Consider the following 24,139-nt stretch of genomic DNA (forward strand, 5'->3'; position numbering starts at 1 on the left):
AATAAAATACAAAGTCAGAGAAAAAACGACTCAAGCAGTTGCTTATATTTTCCAGCTAATTTATAATGCTTGTTAGGTGTGTTAAAGGCTTTTCTTTAACCTAATTTACAAAGAAGGGGATTATTATGCCAGAGCTCAATGTGCAGGTCAAGTGGCAATGCAAATTAGGTGCAGGTTAGTCATTTGGAATTCTTGGAGATCATTTGCATCACTATCACTGTGTGAAGGTTTTAAAGATTTTTTACATACGCTTGTTGAAATATTAAACAACGAAACCTTTGATACTTTGGTGTCAAAGTACTTTTATATATGTATATATAAAACACAGGCTATCTTTATGATATAATTGCCTAATTTTCCTGGTATCAGTGCAAAATGAGTTCAAATATCCTTTCAAGCAGTATCTTAACTGTAAAGCAATATTTCCAAATTCAATATTTGGCTAATTTGTGAAACAAAATTCCATCCTGTTTCAGTCCAGTGACAGGTCTTTTGTTCTTGGTTTAAAGAAAATGAAATCTTACAGTTAAATTAATTTCTTTGATATGAATATGTGAGACTAATTACACCTATGACCTTCAAAAAGTACACTATATGTCTCTTAAGTGTGAGAATCTGAAGAATCCATGTCTGGTTTCTGATTGGTGTAGTTCCCAACCATATACAGACATTCTTTTACCAGTCATGATTAACAATTTTATTACTGATTACAAAATATTACAACATTATTGTTTGGCAAAAATGATGAATATCCAGCATTACAGATGTATTTGACATAAGGCACATACTGTGCTTTTAGTATGCAAATGAATGCAAAAAGTTTCCATCAGAAAGTAAACATCTCAATACTTCATGTTCTATACAAAATACTTTATCATTTCATATATTCCCGGTTACTCTAGTTTATATCAAGAAGAGTCTGTTTGTTACATGGAGCATTTCATATACAGTGGCATGGATCTATCACTAATGCAAATGCAGGATGATTTACTGGACTGCTGACTTGTGTGTGGCATTAATATTCTTTCCTTCTCTCTCACACACTCTCTACAGAAAACTTCAAATATTGGCCATCGGTAAATGATGCACACGTTGAGCCAGGATCTTCTCTCAATACTAAAGGTTACAGGAAAATAACTTCAAAATTACCAGAAGAAAAAAATGCCATTACAAAAATGATGGAGGTTTGCTAAAGACTGAGCTCAAACCAATTTTATCAAGAACACGAAAACAGTGGCTGTTGATGAAATTCAGAAAACACTGCTTAAAAACAAGAAGTGATAAAGTAAGGTGCAATATGGCGCAATCAACTGTATAAAAAGTGAGATCATTAAACTCTCTGTCACACCACAGGAGAAACACGTTCAAGTTTAGATATTAAGCAGACAGACCTTCATCTCTCACATCTTACTGTTGCTTGTCTTAATCATACTCTGTTTTCTGTATCAATAGTTGACAGTTTTTTTAATTTAGCAATTGATTAAATGTTACATACCTGATATGAGAAGGAACAGCAGATTGTACCTATAAGCTTATTATCACTATTGTATGAGGAGCTGGCAGTCTGTCAGTGCTTTTTTTGTCCCCCTAGTGGTCAAATATCTGTTAATGCAACATTTACAGCACAAGTTCAAGGCACAGTATGTGTTTATGTGTCTGTCTTTTTGTGTAACCTCCTGATTTTGGTTATGTTTCTGCATTTAGCAGAGGGGGTAGGGAAGTACAGGGTAAGTGCCAGGGTAGGAGATGCTCTCTGAAGAGCTGGGCCTTCAAGAGTTTCTTGAAGATATTCAGGGACCCTGTTCTGGTAGCACTCGGTAGGTCATTCCACCATCGTGGAACGACACATGAAAAGAGTCTGGATTTAACCTTTAATATCAGAGTTGGAACATTACTGATCTCATACCTCCAAGGGCCAAAAATGTTACAGAGCAAAGTGCTTTTACAGTGAGGCACTTGTCACCACAGAGTGCAACATGGCTGATCTCATTTGAGCTGGTCTTTCACTGCCTGTCAGCAGGGCACCAAGCCTAAGTGATCAGATGGAAAATGCAGTAGAAAACATCCAGATTAACATGACGGGAATACCATTGGTAGGGAGGGATTGTGTTTTGGTCTGTCATCTCACGTTGGTGTCTACTCCCAAACTGGCACCACCCACACAAAAAAGTCTCTTTAGGACAATCTGAGAAAATACAGCAATATGTATGGATTTGTTCAGTCTTTGGGTCAAAATTTCATCACAGGTATTTGTCTCTGATTTGGCAGCTCAACATCATTGCTTATACTCATTTCTTTGTTAAGTTTTACTTTGTTGCCTGCATCAGGTATGGCCTCATCTGGAATCATTTCCTCCAAAGGGGTTCCAATCACAGAAATTCCTCCCTCAGATGATTTCCTGCTCCTCACACTATGCTTCCCCTCACGGATCATTGTGGGTTTGCCCAGGACACTCCTGAGCTGTGCCCAGAAAAACGGTTGTTGATTATCCTGCTGGGGCCACTCCAGGTATGTCTTGTTACTCAGCATCTTCTTCAGCTTGCAGTACTTGCTGGGTAAAGAGCTTGGATCAATGGGCTCCTTCACCACGAGGATGACGTCGCTGAAGGTCTTGCCCATTGCTCTCTGCTGAGCAAAGTACAGCTCATAATTGCACCATTCACTGTTAACAAAGTTTCGAGAGAGGACAAAGATAACCTGTGAAAGAGGACAAACAAAAAATTATACTTGCAGTAGTGTTTCACAGTTTGTTTGTATTACTTTAAGTGAACATATATGCATTAAGCATAGCAACATATATATTAGGGAATGATTTAGTAGCCGGTTAAGCTTTATGAACAACATCAGATTTTTAACAATACCCAGATAGTGCATGCTAACTACCCCGTCAGTTGATATACTGTATGTTGCTCCTACTCAGGTTTCACAAATCTCATTTCATAAAAAGGATTTTCAGGTCTTCATTTACTGTAACTGCTGGTGTGGTGGCCTATACCAGAGCTTATTCTATTACAAGACTACTTTTTGGTTACCTTACGACTGCTTTCAATGTTCTCAATGATGTTGTCGATGATCCATTTTCCTGGCATGAAGTCCCGCTCATGAATGCACAGACGATAAGGATTCCTTTTGTTTTCCAAAGAGGGCAAGAGCTGGTCCCTCACCCAGTCAGCATCTGAGTGACAGTAGGATATGAAGGCATGATAGGTAAAAGTCCCTACTTCCCCAGCTGCTTTTTCCTTGTGAGCTCTGTATTTGGCCCTGATGATCTGATATGTGGCTTTTGTGTACCACGGAAGATCAAAAATGTAGCAGATCAGAACAAGTATCAGGATCACCGTTGCAGTAGTTGCAGCACTGATGATGATGACGAGTCGGATATCACATGCTACCTGACTAGGGAAGTATTTTGAGATGACTGTATTGACGAATGCCTCAGGATGATAACACTTGTAGTTCCAAGGCCAGTCTGTGAGGTTAACCTTTTCTTTTGAAAGCGTGTCCTGGACAAAAGCATGAAGCTCACAAGTGCAGTGGTAAGGATTGTCTCCTGCCCTCAGCTGAGACAACTGAGGCATGTGCTGGAAGGATGCCTTGCTAATCAGGCCAAATGAATTCCCATCCAGAGAAAGAAACTGAAGTGATGGGCTCTCCCACTTAGTTGGGATAAACTTTATTTTATTACCACTTAGCAGCAGGAATTTCAAGTTGGTGGTTCTCTGAAAGTACACCATGTCTAGCTGGTCCAGATTGCAGTAGGATAGATCTAAATAGTGCACTGTGGTGGGCAGACAACTGAGAGCTTCACTTGCAAAATTATTATGATGAGCGATGAAACGAGTGATGTTTTTTTTCCAAACACAGTCTTGGCTCTCTATTATAGATCCCAGTTTGTTGTTGCTAAGATCCAACACCTGAAGTTGCCGAAACGCCCTTGTTAGAGAAGACAAATCTTTTAAGCTGGTCAGGTCATTGGTGCTCAGGTTGAAAGTGTGTAGATTTGGCATTGAATAGCTGTAATCACACCTCTGGTTGAAGATATATTCATTCTTCAGTCTGTTATTAGAGACATCCAGAAGGTTCACGCCTTCCATCTCAGCCCAGGAATCGCAAGGCACAGAGTTGAAATAGACATACTGAATAGAAAGGTGCTTAATTTTCTTGAGCCAGGTGAAGCGCCAGTCAAATCTCAGCACATCAGGATTGCTGATATACCTACAAGAAAGTGAGTATTTTAGTATTGTGTACATGAAGCAGTTTTACTCTGGGTCTATAGAATTGATTTTACATTATCTAAATGGCTGTGATTCTGTGATTTGTTCATTTTATCCTTTAATAGGCACGTCATAGTACGTTTCTTAATGCTCAGTTTTATTGTTACTATTTGGTGGATTCCACACTCCCATATAGCTACTTTTTGTCAACCTGATTTTGGTAAAACTGCTTGTGTTTGCAAGAATGTAAGGTCCTGGAGAGTGAATAGTAAATTAAAACTCTTTGAGAGAAGATTAAAACTTGTCATATAGTGTCTCCTGCATTGTTATGTAAATCATAGCATGCCAAATGTGATGCAACATTTTTATCAACATCTCACACTCATACAGTTTGATCTAAAATACTCACCAAAGATCCAACTGATGCAGCATCAAGTTTGTGATGCTGGAGCCTGTTCCACTATCAATAAATGTTGCTGAACGGGCAAAGTCGATGTACTGTAGTCTCAGCTTTTTGATAGGAGCCACTTGTAAGTTCAATAAAGCCATTCTTAAGAGATTCTCATTGAATTTGCCTCTGTGGAAGATGAGCTGATAGGCTTTTATGTCTTTTAAACCCTGAAAAATATCATCCTCTCCCATGTAGTACATGAATTCAAAGAGGTTACGAAACTGAATGACACTGAGTGTCTTGTTTGCAAGGTCACGTAGCATGTGATGGAGAGCATTTGGCCGTTGATCTATGACCATATCAAAGCCCATCTGCTTTGTCTGAATGACTTCTAAACTTCCAGACTCGTAATACATTAGATTAGAGGAGCATTTGATAGCAAAACCTTGTAACTTGATGTTCTTCAGGGGCTGAAAATCAGCTTTTTGAAGACCCATCACCATGGGGCCGCCCATAGACAGAACCTGGAGTTTTACCAAGTTGGAGAAACTATTAGCCAAAGTGGCATGTTTATAAAGGTTGTTGGACATGTAGAGCTCTTTCAGATTCAAGAGAGATGCCAGAGCTGTCGCTGGAATTTCCTTCAGGGAGTTATTAAAGATGTTAAGATGCTCCAGTAGTGTATTATTTTTAAATGCATCATCATCAATGTGTGAAATGTTGTTGTACTGCAGCTGAAGGATGCGAAGCTGAGGGAGGTGGTTGAAGTCCCCAGCATAGACGGAATGAAGTCCGTTGTAGGAGAGATCAATGTCTTCAACTGTAGGTGGAAATTGTTTTAGTTGGATGTGGTCAAGCTGTCTTCCGCGACAGTCTGCAGACTGGCCAAAGTTGTGGATTCGACAGGGTCCTTCTTCAGTGGTGCCGGTGGTTGGTGAAGATGGAGTTGGGGAAGAGAGAGCTCCAAAAAAGAGACCAGAGAACTGAAGCAAATTCCAAATCATTGTGATGGATCTGAAAAGTAATAAGAACAGGAGATGTTATGTTGGATTATTCATTCTATTGCATTAGAAAGCTGCAGATATTTTGTATTCTCTTTCCATATTTGCTGTATTAAATGACCCATTAAACCTTGTACCCCGTGCATATTTACTCAAGTGCATGATTAAATGATGGTTGAAACCACTGACAGGTAAACTGAGCAACACTGCTCATCTTTTTTACAGTCCATGTTCTGCTGGGACCCCACAACCCACAAGGCCTACAAGATCTATTGCTAATGTTCTGGTACTTAAGAGTCCAAGACACCCTCAGATGGAATTTGATTGACTGGTCTGGGGTATTTTGGCAGCATGAGGAAGACCAAGAAATTAACATTAGTGTACCTTTCTAAGATATCAGTAATTTTCTATTAGGTCATAACTTTTCTTTATTTTTACAGCACAACAGATGTCAGTCACATGCATTTAAAAAAGGACTTCCTCACCTGCTCCTCAGTTTACCAGGAATAAATCATTGTACAATGAAAAAGCACTCACCCTATATTTCCTGCTCACTTTTAGATCACCTTTTCTTCAACTCTGTATTTATAGGTCAAGGTCGTTGTTTTGGTCCTCACGGGGAGGAACCATAAAACTTTATAACACCGGCTAAACAAACAGTCTTAGTCTTATCTTCTCTCGGAGTTATGTGGCTTGAATAAACATATCTGAACTGATGTAGGTAGTGAAGAAAGACATTGTTTCCCTATTTGATTTAGTTTTATTTTCTCCTCCTTCTTATTTTAGGCGATAATAAGTAATTGTACTAGATTGCTGTCTGTTAATATTTAATAGTTTGGACAACCACCTGGAAAGGAGTCATGACTTGAACAAAAACAATTAAAAGTAAAAATTTTGGCATAAATCACAGATTTGGCTTTATCAAAATCAGTTTTTAATAGAAATCTAGATCAGAGAGGATATATTCAGATATTCATAATGGAAATATCTGCTGTTTTAAAAAAGAATGATTTAGATTAATTGTTATATTGCATACAACATGAATTTATTCCTTTCCCATCAAATTTTTGCTGCACTCTATTGTCACAGGTCAATAGCCATCTGAATAACTCATTGAGACTTTCTTAAAAACAGAAAATCTTTCTTCATTCAAAGAATGAAGAATTTATTCTTCATGAGAATTAGTATCAGACTGTGGCCATCATATTACTTCCTAACCATGTAAGCATTGTCTGAGAGAGAACACAAGACAATCCTTAGGTATATTATCTGGCCTGCAAAGAACAGCTGCTCAGGGAATATTGACAGGTTCGATGGACATCAATATTTTTTACTTCACATACTCCTCACAAACAAGACAAGGTTAAAAATAAATGTAATATAATTGGGAAGTGACACCGTGGCAATCAGTTAAATAATTACTCAAACGATTTAAAATGCATTATTAGTTTTTAGGTGAAAGTCCCGGTCTAGAAATTATAAAAAAAAATACATACAGAATATGATTATTTAGCTTTTCAAGCTGGATTTAACAGTTTTATATGTGTTGCTTTTTTATGCAACTCAAAAATGGATGTCAACACTGACTTTTTCTAATTGTTTGGCCTTGAGTCTTTCTTTACGTGAAAACTGGAAGGGTACCTCCAGCTTTCTTTTGGACTGAAAGGCATTCTATCAGTAGAAACTATCAAATTGGTCACAAACAGTACTTGACCATCCAGGTTCTTATGAATACATCCAGTTAAAAGAAAAAATTCAAAAGTAAGATATCCGTCACTTATGATGCATTTATTTGAACATTTGCCAGCCAAATTCCTCAGCCTCAAAAAGAGAAAAACAAGGAAATGTTAACAGTTCCGGTATATGACCCTTTCCTAGTTTGACATTAACCTACAAGAATGTTTCCATGTGAGGATCTGTTGTGTAGAATTTTGTTGGTGTTCCCGTTTTCTGGTAACTTTATCTGTAAAAGGAATATGCACAAATATGCTGGCAGTGCTGCAGACTCCAATCTAATTCTAACGTCAATCTTCTCTGCTGGCTTGTATAAATGTTACAGTTGTTTACAGAGATATATGGCCCTTTTTCAGGCTCACGTTTTTTCCACATACAGCCTGACTCTCTACCAGGTCTATATAGTACGAGTTTAAAAGATAACTGAGAAACCCCGGGAGAGCACGTGCAAGGGAGAAATATAATATCTGAGAGATAACTTTCATATAGCCTGTCACATTTAAAATCAATAACTGACAATGTCTGGAAACAATGACTTCGTTCATCTTGAACCGAGATCAAAACAGAAAAGAAGCACTTTATCCTAACTAACTCATGATCTAAAACATTGTAAACAACTTAACTGGAAATTATGATAAGAAGAAATGCAATATATAGAAAATCTCTCCTTATTTCAATGTCAACATGTGAATTATCAATATATCAAAGAAAATATCAATATTGAAGGAAATCTTGAAATCAGACAAACAGTAAGTGCTGCATTCCACTTAGAAGAAGTTCTGCTTTTTCACAGGTGCAACAGTGGAATCCAGCCCATGTTAATGAACCTGAGATCAGTGCTGTATATAAAAATATTTGCTTCTTGTCACAATCTGGCCTGTAAGGCAGTGACAAAAGTGGAGACACACCCTTTATAGCTGTTGCTTGAGTGCAAAAGAAGGGATATTATAGGGAGATAAAAGGGAATAATATATAATGTAAAGCGATACATACTTGTTATGATTCTGATTCGTCTGCCTGCTCTGCTCTCCCTGTTTGCTATTAGTTCATCTCATCCACCTGCCTGCTGCTGCTCTGCGGAGTAATCAGACTCATGACTCACACCTGTTCATCAGCCCTTATATTCAGCCTTCTGACAGGCAGGTGACACCAGATTTGTGAGAGCTGCCTGACCTTTTTCATGATCATGTTATTCCCCACGGATTTCCCTGTTCTGCCTTGCCCTCGTTGGATATCTCTGTTCTGGACACCGACCCCCGTTTCTGCCTCTCGACTATCGTCTCCTGCCCAGCCCCTTGAAAGGATTGTTTGCTTCTGCCTCCCTGGTTCTGGTTAGGAACAGAACCTCTGCCCCCAGCCACGAACGGATTCTGAAAAGATTAGTGGCAACCTTTCAGAACTCCCGAGCATTGTTCTGGATCTTTGCAAGCCACTGACCTGTTTCTCCGTCCCCAGTGGTTCCAGTCCTGCTGCTGGTGAGTCCTGTCCAGAACTCCTTTGTTGCAATAAACCTGTTAACCTTTTATTTGCCGTCTGGCTGAAATTCTGGGTCCTCTGTCCCGTCCCTTACACATACTATTATTCCTTCTCTGTTAGATTTTGAATAGATACCAGGCTCTGAGGAAGTGCAAGCACATTATTTCTAAAAGAGAATGATAGAGAGATGAGGCTTTTTTTTTTTAATTTTTTTTTTTTTTTATGGTTGAATGACCTTTAAGACCTTAACAAAATCGGATCTTGGAATTGGCCAAGAAAACTACCGTCATCAGCTGATGGAGACAACAAACATTTAATCATTGATTAAACTGTGATATCTGTCTGATAAGTCACGAAAAGCGTCATCTTGTGAGCTCAAAGCCCTATAACTGAATCTGATATTTACCCAGCAGTCAATAGTAGGTGGAACAGTTCTTGTCATCAACACGTGCTACCCACTGCCCTCCATATGGTACAACAGATCAAAGTCACAGCAGATTTGTTTCACTGATTGCTTTACTCTGGTTTAATGAGGTTTCATGTTTACATGCTATGCACAAACACAGCTGCAGTTGTGTTCGAGCTATAAACACTGCTCCCAGGTTATCATGTTTACGTGCTGAGGCTTTTCCTCTTACAAATCAAGATATATATATTTTTGTTTTGTTTAATGATCTTGATGCCTGATAGATGGTATAAATGGGATTAAATTAGATTAGCTTTTCAACTTTTCTCTTGTCATCCTTCAGGATTAACTACATGCTATCAACATTTGTAAGGGTTCTGGTGTTTTACAAAGTAGTTCCAAACTTAACAAAAAAAAAAAAAGGCTGGGACTTTCAAACAAAATTGTGTTTTAGAAAAAAAAAAAAAAACTAAATGATTAAGTTAATCAGTTAATATCTGAATTTCTATCTGTGCCATGTTTGAGGCAAAGTGTTCCTAAATGTTAAAGCTCAGTGTCTCATTGGCATGAGAAACCGAAAATATGTCTCACTGGACTGTTTTATTCTGGCATTAGACTATGAATGTTTTTCATTTCTAACATTTGACATGTTTAACACAGGTGATTGATGACATTACCACCTTGGAATCCTGTTTCAGTACCAGGGCTCTGCAGCTGCTGGCTCGATGTTATGGGTGATGGCCACACTGAGGTGGAATACAGCCACTGCAAATGCTATTAGTTACAGCAGGGCTTCTTAAAACACTCCTTAAAAGGAAGGTCTGTCATATGACACACTGTTTTTGTTAGTTTGTTTTTAATGCTTACAATTGTCTCAGTAACACTGCATAAAACATGTGTGGAAGGTGGCCTTTGAACAAGGCCTTTGAAAAGATTTTCTGGTCGTCTCTAAAGTTGGAGTCTAGAGTTGACTTCCAACAATTTGCTATTTGACTCTGAAATCAACAACACTTACTATATGTAACCATATTACGTGTTTCTTGAGAGTTATGTCCGTGTAAACTATGAAGCTCTGTGATGTGGGACTGAGACCAACATACACTCTGTCAACAACACGACAACAATTTACAAAAACACTTGTGTCCATTCCTCGTTGGGTTCAGACTAGAAATCAACTGAGAACTGATTTGCCTTTAGAGAGTGCAACACTACCAAACTCCCTGAAGTTTCAGCACAAACTGAAGCACTGGGCTCCTGGACAGAAACTGTTTAAAAAAGATTTTGCATCAAGCACTCAAAACACCAACAAATCCCCAATAAATCAGAGTTTTAGTTACAATGTGTGCTTTCTCATAGTGAAAAAGAATGCAACTTGTAATATCAAGCAATTCTGATAGGCTCCACCTACAAGGTCTGCTCAAAATACTTTAAATTTGTTTACCTAATACTCGATCTTCTCAGGTGCCAGCAAAAAAAGTATTCTGAGAGCCTGATGAGTATCCTAAAGCACATGTTGAGCCTGGTTGTAATTTATCATTTTATGATTTTGAACAGAATCCAAGAAAACACCGAAGTACAGGTCTTATAATGCTACAGTGCCAAGTATCGCCGTGTCATGAAAGCCTGGTAGCTTTTGCTTTCGTGCATCAGTGAGGCATTTTGCTGCTGATTAGTGAGAAAACAGGTTTAAGATGAAGTGGTGGAGTATTTCCTCTTAGTGGACTAAGACAAAATTTTCCAACTCTTTCCCATCAAGTGTGACTCACACAAAAAACGTCCTTTCACTCTCATGCCACACATACATTATTTCCTCTTAGTGGACTAACCACCCAAACCCATGACTTAGTGGACTAAGAGGAAATACTGGATGAGGTGGTGGAGTATTTCCTCTTAGTGGACTAACCACCCAAACCCATGACTTAGTGGACTAAGAGGAAATACTGGATGAGGTGGTGGAGTATTTCCTCTTAGTGGACTAAGAGGAAATGCTCAGTGACTGTTGGTCATGCAAATCAATAGAAAACAGTAAACTGATTCTCCAGCTTTGTGTTGACTCACATACTGCGTCTTCAGTCACTTTATCAGGACACCTAGCTTTCCAACTCTCGCCCATTAAGTGTGACTCACACAAAAAAAACACTTCTCTCACTCTTATGCCACACATACATTTTCACACACAGCGAAAAAGTAATTCGTAACCGATGACCTTGCATGTTAAAGATTCAGCCAGCTACTTGTCAGCCCCCCCCCCAGAGACTTTTGGAAAGCCTCCTCAGTACTGCCCAGCAAGCTTCAGAAACGCCTCTCCTGTCAACTCTGCTCTGTCAAAGGCAGCAGAACCTGTGAGCTGCTGGCACATGCAGTATAATGAGAAAGTATGAACATTTGTTCACATGTGGAAAACATACTTCATTAGTGTCACAATTCAAGGTTAAAAATTGTGAGATTGCAAAGTATTTTCCGGCTGTTATTAAATTGGCCAGCGTGAGTGTCACATATTGATGACTGCGAGCCAGAAGTATTGATTAAGATGTGTAAGCTGTCCAAATGTGTACTCAAATCCCAGCCAGCATATTTAGCATCTAACCTTTACCATTGGATTCCTAACCACTGGCATGTGAAAGTGAAGCAGAAAAATAATGAGTCATGAGTGGGAGTGGAGATTAAAAAAAGTGAAAGGCCAGTGGAAAAGGTTGTGCTGGACAGGAGTTAAATGTCCAAAGGCCTTATATGTGTTTTTGTTGTCAACTTTGAATTGACATCATCATATTATTTCATCAACTTCACAACGAGTCAAAATTTGATCACAACGACAATGAAAACTGCAATCAAATATGTAACACAGGGATTCTACAAGTATTGAGTCTTTATGATGGAAATGCAATGTTTTAAAGTCTGGATCAATGCAGGTATTTCACGTTTTGTCATGAGACTGTGTTGGCAGGGATGTCCTTGTTGTGGATTAGCAGGCTGTTGACTGTGTCAAAATAAAGTTGGAGACATTCTATCACTTCTAACTTATTCTTTGGGACATCATCATACTAGTAAGTATATCACAAGTTACACAGATTGCTTGTTTTTGTAGTTTTTATGTTATGGTTTAGTTAAAATTCTATTGAGTCTTGCTTCCAGATTTATTATGTAGCGTTCGCCCTCTCTCTGTTCCTGTTTCACACCAGGGTTTCAGTTACTGATTGCTACACCTGCATCTTGATTGTCATCACTTTCCTCAGCAATTATTCCTCAGTATTTATACACCTTTTTTTTTTCCTCCATCCTTTCCTCATCACAATTTAGTTTGATTCTTGCTTTTGTTCTCAGTCTGAATTGGTTCTGTCAAGTTTCTTGTGCTTTTGGAGCTCACATTTGAGGGTTTTTCCTGCCACTCCAGTGATTTTGGTTTCTCTTATAATAAAGTATTTGTCTCCCTTACCTGCATGTCTCCTGCCTGTGAGCCTGCATTTGGGTTCTCTTCACCTCAGCTCTGTGACAGTCCTGACAAAGTGGCATGAGTGGGATGTTCATTGGCTTGTTTTATGTAACCCCAGCAAATAACTTGATTCAGTAGCCATGCTTGACGCTCTGTGCGGGTGCTTATGTTTGTATGCTCAAAAGGACAATGTTAACTTTAGCATTTGGTGAAACAAAATATTATTTTTATTAACATCTGGTCATATACAGAATTGTTAGGCAAGTTGAAGTTGTCTCTTGATGATGTATATTTGGAATGAAGAAAGCTGACTAATCTTGTATCTCTTCTGGTTTGACAGTGGACCAGTCGGGACAATCCAACCCCCATTTTTTTCTAGAGCCGTGTGTGTAAAAAGATAAGCCTGCTATTGCCAACATGTTCTTGTTGTTGCAAGTTTGTTCCCTGCAGCAGACAAATTTAGGTAGGGGAAGTGAAAACAGCAAACTGATTGACTTAACAGCATTGAGGCATCCTTGAGCAATACAGTCTTCAAACCCCAATAACCCTGGGGAAGTTGCTCAGTGATGGATGAGATTGGGTTTTTGCAGGGCAGTGTGCACACATGTATGTTATCTTTTTTGAACAGGACTGGAACATGCTGGAATAAATGTGAAATCTTGTTACTATCATCATTTGTAATATCTTCACTATTGTTTTATTTTCCTGTTGGACGGGTGGAGAGTTAAATACGCGTCTACTTCTGTTTTGGTCCATCGTGTTGACAACCGTTCGGATTTCACACACCACTTGTAAGAAATATCTGTACATATTTAAAAGCAAACCCACCTATAATTTAAAACAAAACATTACTTTGTGCCGTATTTTAGCTCTGCGTTGGATATATTGTTCAACAGACCAGAACTGGCCAATAACCTAACATTGTACTAATCAAATTTGTTTTCATGTCGATTTATTTTAATCACATCCTCATGGACAGTGCAACTAGTTACTGAGTAATCAGATTACAACCATCATAGAAAATATATGTTTAAACCAAATACAGATCACAGAAATGAAAAACTACAAAGTCATAAAGTTAGCAACATCACACACGAGACAGAGTGTTTGACTTGAACATGAAGTGGAGAGCCAGTGGTGTCTTAGATAACCTTTTCCAAATGTTCTCATGGACTCACTTTAAACTAGATCTCCATGTTGATCTCAGCCACACACTGTCAAAGCATCTTGCTACTGTTTTGCCAAAACAATATGAGATGGATATAAACAACTGCCACAGTGCTCAATGATACATTTGCTAGCTCCTGTCACAGAAAGTGTGTTAAGAGCTTATCTTGCCATGATAACAGCAAAAAGACACACAGACAGATTCACACTGTGAACACTCTACCAACTACACTGTTGCTGATGTTAATCATAACTGGAACACCTTTGGGATATTTTCCTTCACACAAGTCTTTCAATTGATCTGGTTTGTATAGCATCATAATCAACTCTATTTGTATACTGAGACTAAACAGGTTTAAAGCAGACATGAGACAGTACTCACCTCCAGATGTGTAGACGGACCTCTCTTTTTCAGCCAGACTCCACACAACACATTTTAACCTGTGCTTTATATTAGACCCAGCGTAAGAAGTGACTCAACACTGAGTGTGTTAACCTATTGTAGCTCTTTTCTACATCTCTCTCCCTCCCTCTTCATGTGCCTCGTACTTCCTTTCACTCACCCTTCACTTACTGCTCGTGTGTGTGTGTGTGTGTGTGTGTAGCTCAGGAATGTGGGAAGTATCAGGAGAATATTTTACTCTGGCTAAAGGGTGTCAGGTTTCTTTAAAAGTCAGCCTCATCTAAGTAAAATATGGGGAAAACTGCAACTATTTTCTCAAATGCCAGATTTAGACATTATTGTTGCCTTTGTGTTCACATCAATCACAGGAAACAAAGTAAAAGTTTCAAATAAAAGCCTGATGTCATACTGGAGATATTAGTCAGTACTAATATCAAACTCAGGAAATTAGTACAATGATGTCCCAGCAAGGTCATACACAAGGAATTTAAACTACTAACGTGAATTGCTGGAAAGCTCAATAAACACAGTGTGTGTGTTTAGGAGAAGGGAGGTATTTTCAGAGTGGATTGACAATACAGCTAACAAGACAAAACCTTTCAAGCAAGGATGTTAACCACTGACATGAAATAAGTGACATGAAGAACTAAAAAATAAAAATAATAGTTGTAATAAAAGTAAATTATTTATTTAATGGGACATCACAGTTGTGGCCATGTAAGGTTTTTGTTTGTTGACATTTTAACAGTATTTTTAATAATAATAATGATGATGACGATGATAATAATGATAATAACAATAACAGCTCCACCAATTTAGGATATTTAAGTCTTGCACTGCATGTGAAAGATACATTTACCTTAATTTGGCTTTTTTTTTTTTTACTGTTACTGCTAAGAGACTAGCAAGAGATCTTGTGAGGTGTCTGTCTAAAAAAAAGTCCTTTTAGGCAGGTTTTGTGACTTGGCAGCGTTCTTGGAAATGTCCCCAGGCAGTAGTTTTGAGTTAACATGAAAAGACTATTTCCTAAATCATTGTGAAGAAAGTAATAACTACAATTTCAAAAGTAAGTGGATCACACAAACCCCATGCATGTATTAGAGTCAATTCTCGATTTATGGGTTAAAATACATTAAAGCTGCCTAAAAAAAATCCTACTTTTTGTGTCAAATGTTTTCAAAAGGGTTGTTAATACATTCGTGGGACGTGGGACCAAGTATATTTGAAGTGGTGGCTGATCCATCCATCTGAAGTCTGCTGCCATGCATTTTCAACTGTTGTGAACTCAAACTGTGTGTTTGCAATGCACATCATGGTTGGGTGAATATATCTATTTTCTCTCTTCCTGGTTCTGCAGAGAATTACTTCAGTATTGCTTAAAAAAGAAAACTATGGTGCGTCAAACAAAAGCAGCAGAATTTCAAAACCAGGAATTAATTGGAGGCCATATAAAGCTCCTTACATTGGGGTAAAAACTGATCTGTGTTGTGTTGTTCTTCTTTCGGCCTCTCCTGTTATCAGCGAGTCGATCTTGCATCATTGAATCCCATGATAACATTGAGTGCTTTGCTGCTCTGCTTTATTTTACTCAAAAGCAGGAATTATCAAATGAGTGAAAAGCTAGAGACTCAAAAACTCCCCAAAAAGCACGACCCTATCACTTTTTCTGGGACTTACTGAGTCTAAAAATGTCATTCAACAAGCTGTTCAGATTTGTAGGGTAATATCACATCACAGACCCTGCTCAGAGTGGAATTGTCAGTCCTTCTTGTCTTTACTCTGAACTTTAAACCATACTGCATTTGTTTTAACTCAGCTGATAGCACGTTAGCTCCTAAAAGTATAGAAAAAAAAACACATTGGAGTGGACTGCCAGAGCAACACAGGGTTTATTAGCCAATATGTGATGGATGAGTTTTAATATTAATGTTGACTGGTTATTACCCTCAGGTTGACTGTTATGTAACTTCAACATTCCTTGAATTACGGTCCCTGAAAGAGGGATCAGAACTAACTGTCCATTGCCAAGCTCCAGGAAAGGAGATATTAGGGTTTCAGCACAAAATTGCCAGTACTTTTCTATTGGATTGGCATGTGCTGGCATTGGCTCTCAATCTATTTACTGTCTGCTTTGTCATATGGTAATACTGTGCTTCGGGAGTGATTGAGTGTAATTTATTACAGAAATACATTTCCACGTTGACACTGATCTCAAAAGAATCACACCTCATGGTACATGGTGGAGCGTACATGAGTGGCTCTCTTCATACCCTAAAACCAGAACAGAAGATTAAAGACAGGGCAAAGAAGAAAGCTGTGGTACTGTAATTCTGTGGTATTTTTACCAAAGCATGTCACAGACATTTCATTACTACCTGAGGAAATTGTGTCAACTTTTTAAAAAAAAAACACTGCATGATGCATAAAGTATGGCTGAAGCTTAGGGGAAATGTTGTAAATTCTATAAAAAAGAATGTTCTGATTCATGGTCGTCTCTGTTGTCAATAAATTCACTCAAAATCTAAATGACTGTAATGGTTGCAATAAATAATCCTTGGTGAAAGCATTCATGATCTTGGTGGTGTGTTTGTTTTTGTGGTGTCAATCTGAAGTGGCATCTTTCGCTGTGCTGCAAACTTTGGTCTGCTGAAGGTGATGGAAACAGTCAGATAATCTTAGCCAGTAGGACTGTTTGTCTGTGGAAGATATCTACACACAAGATTTCATGAAGGTCTACCCAAAAGTTATAAAGATATTTCAGTCTGACCAAGTATGGGAATGACTAATCAAGCAACTCTGCTTGAGCCAGACTTGCAGCCCGAGGGAAACGTAGATGCAGAAGTTGTATGTCACCACCTTTATGAAGCAATGAAGCTTTCTAACTGTGGGCATACCTTTTCTTTCTTTCTTTCTTTTTGCAAGGTCACTGCTGTATGCTGACACATTTGATTTATATATATAAATATTTTTTTTTCCATTGTCACAGCTTCTGTTTTAGCAGTATGACTCATGGGGCTGCAGAAATTTTACTATAGTGGATTTCATTCACTCCGATAAGGAGGTTTTTGGAGGACTGTGATTCAGCTCTGTTTCAAGCTTGGAGAACTTTGGCAGCTTTGCTGGTGTCTGCCTGTGAAGAGTCAAGATTTCCTATGCTGTTAATCAGTTTAAATCGTGATGAAATTTGTCATGTTGCCCATTGAAGGTCCAGAAAGTTTCATCTGTTCTCTCTGGAAATCTCACCGTCTCTCCACAGGCCTTTTTTATTTTGTGCCAAATAAACTGATGGCTGTATTTTACGACCTTCTCATTTTAGGAATTTATGAGTCATGGTATTCCTTTTAATGATTTCCACATTTCAGAACATTTGTTCCAGGAGTGTCCCAGCTTTTTTTGGGACAGTCACACCTTGATAGTCGCTAAGGTCACATGCATGCCACTCGCTCATCCTGTTGTTTACCTACCTGGTCAAGATGTGAGATGTTTTGGTTCAAACAATTCACTTTGTGAATGATTGTGAAACAGCATGGACACAAGAGTCAAGGCTGGATTTAAAGTGTTAGAACGGTGATGCCTGAGTCCAACTTTTCTTATGAAAGTTTTTCTTTTTTATAAAAGAATTCTAGTTTAACATATATGGTCCCTTTCTCTAGGTTAGATGTTTTTAGGGAGGTCACTTTTTTCTTTACATGGTTTTCAGTTCAGACATTAGGGAAGAAATTATATGGTGCTTATATTGTTTTATTTACAAGTGTGAAAATGCATCTTTCTTAACAGACCTAACTAGTATGCATGCAATTGATCAGCATCCTTAATATATTAAAATTGGTGTACAGTTTAAATCATAAAATTAAATAAACTGTGGCATAACACAAACATAATTAGGCAATTTTCCTTTTTCGAGTCAAATAGCCACTGGGTGGTGTTACACCATCTCAGATTGTTTGATACCCTTATATTTGTGTTTATTGTTGGATGATTCAGAAAAATTAAATACTTAATGATTCAATAATTGCATACATTGAGGAGTAACAGTACAGACTAAATTTATAAATGATGCCACCGGTTTTAGGCAATTAGAAGGCTCTGAAGCCTTTGCAAGTAACGCTCTTGTCAATGCACCAAGTATTGGCCAGCAGATGGTGATGCAACCTGCTTGTCATGACAGACCACCTCAAGTTAGCGTCAACCATTTTGCAATCTGGTATGTGCAGATTTGCACATTGCTTCCCTTGGATTCCTGCTTATTTTGAACAGTTTGACAAGTCTGTTATGAATTCAAAATTATATTAGAATGGGATTTTGGTTGAGAGACTTTCCCCATAAGGAAAAAGTATTCAAATTATTGAATGTTATTCGGCTGTTTTTAAGGGGATTCGACATGGATTTAGGATTTATGAATTTAAATTTATAAGATTATATTATGAGAACCCATTACATGGCAGCCAATTAAAGCGTTTGTAAGACATGAAAAATCCCTAAAGGTGTCAAAAAATACTTCAATCCAGTTCCATCCATAATTTCACCTTAAATTATAAATCAAACTGTCCCAGAAAATGATAACAATTCAATAGTACTGTGCAATTTAGTTCAATTTAAAGGGCAATTGACAATTTCTTGCTGTTTAAAAAAAAAAAAAGGACAAATCATTTCTTTATACTTGTATTTTATTAATTTTCACTGCACATGTTCAGGGAAAGACATGTCAATATGAATTTGTTACATGAATATCTATTTCACTATAGATATCTGTTATTTAAAAAGTCATGTCATGAGATGGTATTAGAATGGCATGGCACAAATACAGTATAAATCTCTTTTTCATATAATAGAGTTTGGTATGTTTCTATTAAAATTAAATCAATATCAAGACACATAATCATGGGCACACATCTTGTACAGTACTTAATACTCAAAACCCCACAGCAAACAAAACATAGACTCGCCTCACTTGACTTTGATTCAGTTACAGCAGATAGCGTGATAAACCAAAAGGGTTTGCTGAAATCAAGAGCTTGCTCTGAAGGAGATTAGCTTTTATCGGATTCTATGACAGATGTGAGTTAGAGATAACTGAGTTTGGCTATACCAACTGAGTGAATATCCACATCAAAGCAAATGACTTGGACAGAGTGGAGATGTTGTTTCAAGATGGAAGTTAGAGGAAATTCTTAATTATTTGTCAGTGACACAAGTGTAGATTAAAAAGTAACTGCGTAGTGCTTTATAATTATTAGGCGAAATGTTGAATAAAGGAGGACTCATTCCACCTTGCACACTCAGTCATAAGCCCATCCCACCTTGTAAGTAGACATTGCTTTAAAATCACACTATACCAGAGTGTGGTAGCTGATGGCTGAATTTTCTCTCTGCAATTTGAGAAAAAAGTCTTCCAATCTATCCCTTTTTCTAGTTTTGACATCCAGTGGCTCAAACATTGCAGCTTTTTTTGTTATTCTATAATGTAATGGTCAAGCATATCATTTAATTTTGAAATTACAATGTAGTCATTGTCTAAATAGCCAACTATTAGTAGAAGCAGGAAGTGAATGCCTCAGTTTCACATTGCACTGTGTAAATATTAGAGAGAACTGACAGTTCATTCCTCCCTAAGAGATTCTCTGTTAGCAGTAATAGGTGTGCTAAATTCTTCATGTTTTCTTTTCTCTCTCAAGTCTGGCAGTTTCCTCAAATACTGCTGGAGTTTGAACTTTTCAGTGGATTTGTAATGGCCACACTACGTGCCGGCTTCCAGCTACTTGCTTGATCAAGAGAATAGTCAGACTAATCAGTAACTTTGTGACTGTAATTTCTTTTCAAGTGAAAACTTCAAAGATATATTAATCTAGAATTAACATCATATTTATGATAGCAAGCTGTGTGCATGCTTTGTGGCTCATACATCTTTTAACAGCATATTTTATAAAACTAACTAGACCCCTGGAAGCAAGTCTCCAAACTTATTTTTCAACATGCATTATGGATCTTGATTTGGCATGGAAATGCTCCATGTGTATATTCTATAAAACTGGATGAAAAAAGCTGACAAAATTAGTCTCTCACTCAAATTTCAGTCTGTAAAAAAAAGCCTTTCCTTTCCTTAAACACTAGGGGGCATAAAGCGTATATTGCGTACACGTTACAGAGCATTTTAGAGATGAGGCGTCAGTGGGTAGATGCAGAGAATGTGTCTACTGATGCATTGTACTTAGAATCTTGAGTTACAGTTAATTTTACAAATGTAAATATGTTATATTCAACTTGACACCAATATTAACACCAGTGTTTGCCCTTGACTGCAACATCATGAGAAAAAGCAAAAATCAGAGCAGTTATAAAATCACTCCATAAAACAGTTAATGGAACAGTCTTCGCAAAGAAGATGAAGCACTTTTGATACTCATCATTGTCATTAAACATTGTGAACACATAACTTTTCTTTTAGTGACATTTTTCCATCCATATTAACTCCATCTAAAACTATCGATTTGACAATTTAAAAATGACTCATACTGGCCACCTGCATTCTGACTGAGCGCTCACAGTTATCGTTTGAATTAACCATCGATGATGGTATGTGTACGTGGGCCGTCCGTGTTAAACTGACATAGTTTGTGTATCATCAACCAATCACCCACCATAACCTGCTAACTAATAGCAGGATAAATTTCCTCCTCCCTCCAACTATACTTCTTAAACAACAGCACAGTGATTTTCTACAAGGTAGCATGAGGTTATGTAAATCTGAAGAAGCTCACACCACCAGGTTCATTGAATAATCAGAGCTGGATAGCGTAGACGTCTCTTCTTACTGTTTCGTCAAATAATATCATTCTGAATCATATCACATCAACACACAAGCAATTATAATTACAGCATTAAGTTTTTTTTTGTTTCCCTTTTTGATAAAAGCCTTGAGCACTTGTATATAAGTCAACTTAGTTTCCTGCCGAAGGTCTCTGGCATGGGGATGAGGTGAGCAGCCTCTACTAAATGTTTAGCAGCATTTGGCTGATCATAGGTGTGAACTTCCCACCCCAGAGGTGATAGAGAAGCACACAAGATGCAAGGAAGACCGATGTTTTACAAATGCTCAGGTTTTATCAGATTCAAATGTTATGCATTGTAAGGATGGGGGGATTTTGTAAATTAGGATAAAAGAAAGCAATAAGCACTGGGTGAATGAGGCGCTGCTTCACTTGTTTTCTTTTTTGTAGCACAGCCAGAAGCTCTTGTCAGTGAAGTGCCGAAAGCAAGTAGATCCCCGAGCAGACACACACAACCGAGTTAGGTGAGAAATGCAACACTCTGTCACACTGTGCACAGTGTAGCGCATGTGCGCTGTCAGAATCCCTGATGGTGTTAAATACATTCTTTAATACAGTTCATCATGAGCCGGTTTTATTGTCTAACTAGCTATCAATGAGATTTCTGCCAGTGTTGAAGGCTCATCTTGGCCAAACGTATGTACTATTAGTGAATGATAATTCTCAAAGCTCTGGAGGAGATGATCATTTGCTGCATAATTCATCACAACAGAAGTCGGCCTCTTCAATCTGCTGATCAGCATTCATAGGGTTGAGTGCAGCTTTTAGCATTTTAGTGTATGAACTGCATCTTCATTTACAAGTTTTTCCCTTTTCATTTAGCCCTAATCAGTTTTTTCAGTAATTAATTTCAGAGTTATCAGAAAAAAAAAAAAAAAAGGTTGATCCTGCAGGTGTGTGACCTTTAATCATAAACCTACTGATTTCCCCACTGGTTGTGGGTTCTGCAGAGCATTAGGGATGTCCTAAGAGTAGGAATTGTGAACCCTTTACACTCTTTTTCACTGAACTTGGCAGAACAGACAAATTCAGAGATCTGAACTCTTAAAGCATCTTAATCTGCCAAATATGTAGAACCGTTCGCATAAAAACACAAGTATGAAAATAACAATTGTTGGTGGATGTACCAAGGGAAAGAGGCAAAGCAGGCAATGGTTACACAACACATTCAAACTATGACATAAAATGACAAATTGTATGTAGGCAGCAATGGTAGATATCAGTATCTGCAGAGCAAAAACATCCAGAACATACTTCACCAATCTAAGTACAAGCCTTTTTTCTCCTGGTAAACTAGGAAATGCAACTCTATGATCCAGTTGCATTTTGCTTATTCTGTCCTTATGATACTGTGAGTATGCTTTTACTCAAATGGCTATAGCATAGCACCTTGTTCACGACTTTAGGCATTGTCAGGCTGAAATAAACTGGATTTCTTTTTGAACACGTTAGCTCCTCTCTGCCATTGAGCTCTCTGGTCAGATTCCTAAAACCTGATGGATATTAATGATTTTCTCCAATGACACGCCACCAGGGTATCAAACAAAAAGAACATAATTAGTTGAAAGGATTTTTTTGGGACTTCCATTAAGAATAAAAAAAGATTCTGAGCGGTTTGCTCCTTACTGCCAACATTAAATAAATTTTTTTGTTCCCTAGGAGTAGTGGATGACGTTTTAATGTTCACATCTTGTAAGGTATTTTGCCTACTTTTGGGTGAGGAAAGATGACAGCATGTCCAAAAAAGCTTTGAACAAGGTGGTGCAATAACAACATCTGATACCGTCTGCTAAAAAGATGCAAGATACTGCCTCGTCTGAGGAGGGGGTGTTGAGACACAGTGATGTTCGAGGATGAGCTGTTGCCCATCCGCCTACTTCCTTTCAAAATGATGACACTTCCTCCCAGCCATGTTGTTAGACTCAGCTGCACCAATTACATCGCAGAGTCCAATCAAGTCTGCAGCATTCTGCCTCGACTCCAAAATTGTGCTTAGGAGTTTATGTCCCAGAAGTGTTAAGGCTTTTCAAATCTCAATACCAGACAATTTTCTAGGTATTAATGAGCTATAACGATAAAGTTTAACAGGATGAATGAATAGATGTAAAAGCATTATTAAAGGTATACATTTCCACAAATAAGCACAATCAAGTCAATTTCAAAAAATAAATAGAGAAATACTAAAAAGAACTGGCCTGGTATTTGTGTTTTTGGCCCAACTCATCAGATATGTTGATCATTTTTTAGTCAGAGAGGAAAGGTTCGCAAAGCACCTGATTATGGTTGAATCAAGTTTGAACTTGCAGGACAGGACAGTTCATGAACAACAACTCCTAGTCACCTCACTTTGAATGTTAAAGTGTGCATTTTACAGTTTTGATCTTATTAAGACAGCTGCGGCTGCAGATATGTTGCTTTATGCTAAAAAATATAGATTTGTTAACTCCTTATTCACTGATGTTTTTTTCATTCTAAACTCTATAATCTAAAAACCAAAATAGAAAAGGTGAGTTGCTACTGTACAACCCAACCATGGACGTCAATGCTATGCGAACCTAACCTCCACACAATAACTCCTTGTCTATCCTGTAAGTGGGAGCCATTAAGAATGAAGAGTTAGCATGAGTGGCGGCTGTGGTTAATGAAGCCATAGGGTAGCCATGGCGAGCAGGAGAGATAGTGCCAAGGTGGAGGCAAAAGAGGCAGACAGAAGCCTGCCGTCATTCACCAGCCTGAAGGAGATAACCTCCACCTTAAATCCGTCTTCAGTAGCCATGCAACGGAAGACACCTTCCTTCAGGGGTGTGTCAACAACAGGCCCCAGGACACAGAAGTCACCGGAGAAGAGGCAGGGGTAGTTCTTGATGCAGTTGTCCCTCTCCCAGCGGTAGGTGGCATGGAAGGAGCGCACAGGGCAGGGAAGGAACACAGAGGTGTTGGATTGCACCACAACCTCTCTGGGAGAAGTCCGACGCAGCTTCAGCCCTATGTAGAAAAATAAATGAGTAGTAGTAAATGGATCTCTGTGGACACAAGCCGATATCAAGCACTTTTCTATATTTGCTGCTCTGTACACAAACACTGTTTGTA

General features: G+C 38.2%; 2 protein-coding genes across 2 annotated transcripts in view; both read right to left on the reverse strand.

Moving 5' to 3' along the window:
- Positions 1-682: 682 nt before the first annotated feature.
- On the reverse strand, positions 683-14,336 carry tlr18 (toll-like receptor 18). Its single transcript, XM_075466140.1, has 4 exons — positions 14,202-14,336; positions 4,624-5,619; positions 3,033-4,215; positions 683-2,697 (listed from the first exon to the last, which is right to left on the reverse strand). The coding sequence occupies exons 2-4, from the start codon at positions 5,607-5,609 to the stop codon at positions 2,230-2,232; spliced, it is 2,637 nt and encodes an 878-aa protein (XP_075322255.1). The 5' UTR covers positions 5,610-5,619; positions 14,202-14,336; the 3' UTR covers positions 683-2,229.
- Positions 14,337-18,904: 4,568 nt separating this feature from the next.
- LOC142380353 (semaphorin-7A) overlaps positions 18,905-24,139 on the reverse strand; it is a 38,408-nt gene continuing 33,173 nt past the window's right edge. The window contains exon 14 of the mRNA XM_075466141.1: positions 18,905-24,034. Coding sequence (XP_075322256.1) covers positions 23,688-24,034 — 347 coding nt within the window. The 3' untranslated portion in view covers positions 18,905-23,687. The remainder of the gene's footprint in view (positions 24,035-24,139) is intronic.

Source organism: Odontesthes bonariensis, chromosome 5 (assembly GCF_027942865.1).
Source record: "Odontesthes bonariensis isolate fOdoBon6 chromosome 5, fOdoBon6.hap1, whole genome shotgun sequence".
Taxonomy (NCBI): domain Eukaryota; kingdom Metazoa; phylum Chordata; class Actinopteri; order Atheriniformes; family Atherinopsidae; genus Odontesthes; species Odontesthes bonariensis.